Here is a 6,768-nt window from a genome sequence, read left to right on the forward strand (position 1 = left end):
CGATGTGTCTTTGTGTGTTTTATGACCTTATTTAATTCTTCATATCACACAGGTTATAATAATGTGATTTTCTTGCCGTCATGTGAAGAGGTCAGAGGTCAGTGTCTGACAGAAAACAGCAGAGAGGAGCTGACAGGGATCAGACACACATCAGAGGGCTTCCTGACACAAATGAACCAAGGTCATCGTGTTAAAGGTTGAATTATTCAGCATTAAACTCAAGCAAATGTAATGTATGAGGTGGAGTACATCCACACCACCAAGATTCTGGACTACAGTCCATTTGACTATCTAACAATGATGTATAGGAAACTTTGAGGTATATTTGCAAAAACAACTTTATCCAAGCAACATTAATCCTCAAGAAAAACCACAAAATTAACATTAAGTAACATGTTTAATCTGGAAAAACTACAATCATGGTGCCAATCGATCAGACTTTATTATAACACAAACTGTTAAAAACAAGTTAAGAAATAAACTAAATTAAATTCATTAAATAGTGTGTAAATAGTTAGATAAAAAGGAATAAAAGTAAAGCATAATAAGCCAAAAAATACATTTAGCTGACGCTTTTATCCAAAGCGACTTACAGGGAGCAAATTGGGGTTCAGTATCTTGCCCAAGGACACTTCAACATGCAGACTGGAGGAGCTGGGGATCGAACAACGATCATCTTATCTGACCCACGACCCACTCTACCTCCTGAGCCACAGCCACCAAAAATAAAGGTTAGGATATATAAATAGAGAGACAAATAACCAAATAAATAAACGTGAATCAGAATCAGAAATACCTTATTAATCCTCGCAGGGAAATTGTTTTTGTTACAGCAGCTCCCAAATGGTAAGTGAGATACAAAACTTTAACCCTATACACCTATACAATATCCTATTTTAACACTTTATACACATGTATAAATAAAACCAAGTAACAGTGAACTAAGCAATATGTAAATCTAAAACCTTAACAAGAATTTAGTCTTTATAAGTGAAATTATTTAGTGAAATTGCTCTAACAGATAAAACAGCCACACATAATGCAATAAAACACATTTTATTTCCAGTTCAAACACATTTTTCATTTCACTTATGTACGTACGTGTGCATTAACTGGTGATGTGTTGGTGGTGAACGAGCCGGTTCAAAGAGCCGGCTCTTTTAAGTGAACAATGGGAGCCGGCTCCGGTACGTGAGCAGTTGAGTGAGAGTAGAAAAGGAAACAGCATTTTTTATGCTTTTTTTATAGTTTTTACAGGTGTTTCTATCTGCTTTGTGTAGTAGAGTGGTTTTACAAGCAGGTTAGTGCATTCACTGGGTGGTTTCAGATATACATGATATATGTGTACACATACAAATTACAAGTCAAATCAGTGCTAATTCTGGCTGAATTATGAAAGGTATACAGTGGTCCCTCGTTTATTGCAGGGGATACGTTTTTAAAATAACCCGCAATAGACGAAATCCACGAAGTAATCAGCTTTATTTTTTACAATTATTATACATGTTTTAAGGCCGTAAAACCCCTAACCACACACTTTTATACACTTTTCTCAGACAGGCATTAACATTTTCTCACATTTCTCTCTTATTTAAACACTTCTCCCTTAGCCAATCAGGACGCCGAACACAATGCGCGTTCGATAGATAGATAGATAGATAGATAGATAGATAGATAGATAGATAGATAGATAGATAGATAGATAGATAGATAGATAGATAGATAGATACTTTATTTATCCCACCACGGGGAAATTCACTTGTGTCAGCAGCAAGATAAAGAAACAAAAGTAGAAGAGGCCAAAACAAAAAACAAAAAACAAAAAACACAATAAACAGACAGAGATTGAACAGACAGAAGTATCTATAACTACACAATAACCACGAAAGAAAACAATCAACCTTCAAAAACTGAGTGGCATAAAAAGTGGCATGATATATTGTAGTGTAAAAGTGACCATAGTGTAAGTAATTTTGCAAAGAAAGTGACCATAATATAATAGTAATTACAAAAATAAGTGACCATGATATATACAGTTCATACTTTTTTTTTTTTGTATTTTAATTGTATTTTCATTTGACTGTATTTATCTTTCTACCTGTTATGTTTTTGTTCCTATGGCTTTGTTGTAAAGCACTTTGGGTACCATCTGGGTATTGTAAAGGGCTATAAAATAAATAAACTTGATTTGATTTGATTTGATACTGTACAGTACGCTGTAAAAAAACTAAAAAATGAAAGGTGAGCCGCGTTACAGTGAGGGACAACTGTAAGTACAGTGGCTCAGAGAAAAACGCTCCAGAGGGTCATCAACACCGCTCAAAGGACTGTCGGTGTCCCTCTCCCAGCACTGGAAGACCTACACAGATGCTATTGTCTTAAGAAAGCCCACAACATCATAAGGGACACTTCACACCCTGGTCACCCCCTGTATGTAATGCTGGGGGCAAGAACAAATAGACCCAAACACAGTTTTTATCCAAATGCAATAACCACTGTGAATGCTGCTAAAAAAAATGATGTGCACAATGTTTTAATGTTTTACGTAATGGGTGTATGCTCCTTTCAGCATATCCAGTATTTATTTTGATTTTAGCATATGTTTAATTGTATTTATTTAGTACATTTTAATGTCTCAGGTATTTTTATTCTTATTTATTCTAGTTATTTTAACACTCACTAGTCACTTTAATGCTTGGGTTTTTATTGCACTGACTGACTAGAAGCACTTTCAATCTCGTTGTACCTGTGACAATGACAATAAAGATCTATTCTATTCTATTCTATTCTATTCTATTCTATTCTATTCTATTCTAAGTGGTAGAAATGAAGAGCCGTTTGGGAGCCGAAAGATCCGGCTCTTCTTGGTGAGCCGAGTCGAATAATCCGACTCCCTAAAAAGAACCGAACTTCCCATCACGAGCATTAACGTGAGGTCAAACTTACGCGTGCGTAAAGGAGGCGACGTAGTGACGTCCTCTTTCCACCGTTGACCTCAGTCCCATCATCCACCGCGCTCCTCCACATTAGCATCACTGCAAGTGTCGATCTCTCAAGGTGAGACTTTAAAAACAGAGACATTGACTAACATCTGACTTCACCGTGCGTGTTTCTGCGTGTCTCTCTGACAGACTGCGTGTTAATTTGTGTAACGAGTGTCTGTCTGTCCGGCGGGGACAGACAGACAGACAGAGGACATTTGTCAAAGACGGGCTACATGTAGCTTAGCATTAGCAGCTTAGCAGTAAACATTTAGTCCATGCAGCGACCGATATATAAAGTAATATCTGCCGATAACGTGATAATCTGACCATTTTGAATGCGATAACTAGACTGATTACACTTTTTCCATCTAACACATGTAGAAAAGTATGGATTTACACGTCTAGAGTAGTCTAAATAAAGATTTTGCACAATAAATAACTCTCAAATTGGCTTTTATAGCCATAATAAAGGAGAGAGAGTGCTGCAGAGTGATGAATGAATACGACTTTGACATCCACTGTGTCTGTTTTTGCACAAAAGCTGCAAAATGTTTTATTTCCAAGAGATTTTTTTAATGTTTTATTACATAATCGGTTGCTCCAGCACATTAAAGTAACGTTTTATACAATATTTTAGTTTCCAGAGCATGTGCCAGTCTAACTAATGTAATCCCAGCCTATGTATTTCCTCTGCTCCTCTTTCTTCTTCATTCAGATGGCACTCCACCGGTTGTTCCAGCTGTCCTCCGTGCTGCGCTCGGCCGTGAGCCTGACCCTGCGCAGGAACATCGGCATCTCCGCCGTCCTCCTCCAGAGGGCCAAGGAGCTCGACCCCGTCCAGAAACTGTTCCTGGACAAGATCCGCGACTACAACGCCAAGAGCAAGTCAGTATGACGAATACACGAGCTTAACGTCCACGTGATGGGCCTCCAGAGGGAAATATAAACCCTCAAAGGCCATGATAACTTAGAAAAAATCACTATTTAATATTAATATTTGATGCCTCTGTTCTCAGGACTGCAGGCGGCATCGTGGACGCAGGACCCGCTTACCAGAAGAACGTGTCCGAAGAGGTCACCAAGCTGCAGAGGCTATATGGAGGAGGGGACATGACCAAGTTCCCTGATTTCAAATTCACAGGTTTGTTTGGTTTTATGTCTTAACATTGTTAAAGTGGAAGCACAAAGTCACCCAAACAGTGTTTCTCAAATGTTTTAGTTAGTTATGTTGCCATCACTGATGATCTCTCTCTCTCTTTTTTTTTTTCCAGAACCCAAGCTGGACGAAGGAGCCAAGTGAATGCTGCCCATGTTGTAAATCTCCTGCATGTCACCAATATGTTGTATTTAATAAAAAGATGGTGGATTGAACCATGAGAAGTGTTTTACTGATATTCTACGTAATGCACCAGTCAAAACAAAATGTTATTTAAGGAAAGCGGTTGTTTTATATTAACTCAGATTTTCTGGTTGCATAAATATGCAAACCTCTTCAGTTAGTGTCTCTAGAAACTAACGGTCAGATCAGCAGTGGAGGATTCTTTGTCGAGTCAGTGATAAAATATAATTATCATTTTTCTTGCAGATGTTTTAACAGGTCGTCCATGTTTAGACAGATACATTTTCAGTCATGATCAGCCTCACAGCAGACAGATGAAGAATTTATAGCACTGACAGCACATTTGTCCTCTGAGATTTGTTTTCCTCTCAGCATGATTGACCTGTATGAGTTCACTTTGGGAAGACTGACCTAGTTTCATCTCTGTTTGAACCAATTTCCAACATCTCTAACATCATGTATTGGTTTATTTAACTACCTGATTATGTTTTCCTGCTCGTTTTAAGTAAAGCAGCTCAGCATGCACATTTGCCCCTACTTCTAAATTGTAGATTAATAATACATTTTATTTCATAGGTGCCTTTCTGCCACCCAAGGACACCTTACAATAAATAAAAGTAGACAGCAAATAACAAAAAGAACCATAAAAGTATCAAATTACAAGAATACCACATTAAAAACAGGTTAAAATAGGGCACTGCAATTGAATCAGTCAGATGGAAAAGGCAATTTTAAGACATCAGAACAATGATGGAACACGTTGTGGTAAACAAAATGACCCTATCGAGACAAACATGGATCGCCATTGTGTTGCTGCTGATTGTTGTAACAAGCTACAGCACCGAGCATGAGTTAATAGTGAAGGCACAGAAAGCGAGCATGTCCTCTGCACTAGAGGATGAATCGAGGCTTGTTTTTCTGCAGTTGCACAAAAGCAAAACTCGACTGTGACGACCCCACCACTCCACTAGGTGCCTCTGTGTTCTCTGCCGCTTTGCTCTCCGTTGCAGGTTCCAGGTCATGGGAGGGTCATCTTCTTGATGAGACACCTGGGCTGGTGTGGTGTCTGTATAAGCCTGTCCACACTGCAGAGCTCTCTTTTGCCCTTGCTGCTGCAGCCACTGCTTTTGTTCGGTTTGGTGTCACACACCCAGATTTATACTGGAATACATGATATATCATAGTAGTTTTAATTATACATACACTGTTAATTTTACACATACATACATTAAGACAGTAATGGGGTACACAGGTAAGACAGTATGACACAAGTAAGGATGAGTATGACAGTACCCCATGTACAAATGAATGAAAAAAATCAACATGTAACATGTTTGCTTGTCCCATCAATTGGGCGTAATCCAGTATTTATCTATGCTATCTCTCTCCAAACGTGAAGGAGAAACTAAATAGTAAATATTTCTTATGACATTTTTTTATTTCCTCATTCATGTGTCTTTGATTTACAGAGTGTACGCAAATAACTGAATGATCTTGCACCATGGTGCAGACCAGCACCGTACTCTGAGGCAGACCATAGACTGTATACAATGGATGTAGTATCCGCGACGTCACCTACAGGTTTCTGAAGAGTGTGGTGGCTCTGGCTGCCGCCATATTGGCAGTGCAACCATGTGTTTACGTTTGAATTACACCATGTGACTTAGAATGTAAACAAATCAGAGAAAAAGGGGCGGGACAAATGGAACTGTACAGATCAGAGCAAAACCACACATTAAAGGCACATGCATTGTGACATCATCAGGACGGTATATAAGGCCACGACGCTTCAGTCAGTCAGATCATTTCAGACCTTTCAAATCGTGATACCACAGTGAGAAAGAGCCAGAAAAGACAATTTGCAAAGAGACAACGACTGATACAGAATACGACTGTTCGTCAGAGATCTACAACTGCAACCTACAAGCATTACTTTGTGACTGACTACCAGCCAAAGAAAGAAAATGCAGCGCCCAGGGAACCCCAGTGGTAACCAGAAGAGCGATGAAGAGCAGACCGTACGCGGCTGCTTTTGTGAGACCAGCTGCCAACTCAACCAAGAGTTGGAGGAAACAAAAGCACAGCTGAAGAGACAAAAATCCTTGAAGGAGTCGTTCATCAACAAGGAAAAAGAGACAAGGAAGGAGCTAGAGAGACTCAAGAAGTACACCAATCCAGAAACTCTCAGCACCGCAAAGATCGCCAACCAAGTCAGCGACAACACCAAGAGGAAGAAAAAGAAACTCTTGCAGGTCGACTATGAGGAGCTGCAGGTGGCTCACATCATTAATGAGGAAAAGTTCCAGGCAGAGCAAAACAAGAACAAGCTTCTTCAGGAGGAACTGGAACGGCCCCACATTTCTTACCAAGTGCTCAAATCCTGCTGAAGTAAAAGGCTTGCTTTTTCTGAATAGCTTGGGAGACATCATTTTTTTCATACCGGCG

General features: G+C 39.3%; 1 protein-coding gene across 1 annotated transcript; it reads left to right on the top strand.

The window, feature by feature from the left end:
- Positions 1-2,924: 2,924 nt before the first annotated feature.
- atp5pf (ATP synthase peripheral stalk subunit F6) lies at positions 2,925-4,361 on the top strand. The gene is made up of 4 exons (XM_010754011.3): positions 2,925-3,057; positions 3,700-3,869; positions 4,001-4,125; positions 4,256-4,361. Exons 2-4 carry the CDS (start codon positions 3,700-3,702, stop codon positions 4,282-4,284), a joined length of 324 nt encoding a protein of 107 aa, XP_010752313.1. The 5' UTR covers positions 2,925-3,057; the 3' UTR covers positions 4,285-4,361.
- The last annotated feature ends 2,407 nt before the right edge of the window (positions 4,362-6,768 follow it).

Source organism: Larimichthys crocea, chromosome XIX (assembly GCF_000972845.2).
Source record: "Larimichthys crocea isolate SSNF chromosome XIX, L_crocea_2.0, whole genome shotgun sequence".
Classification (NCBI taxonomy): Eukaryota; Metazoa; Chordata; class Actinopteri; family Sciaenidae; genus Larimichthys; species Larimichthys crocea.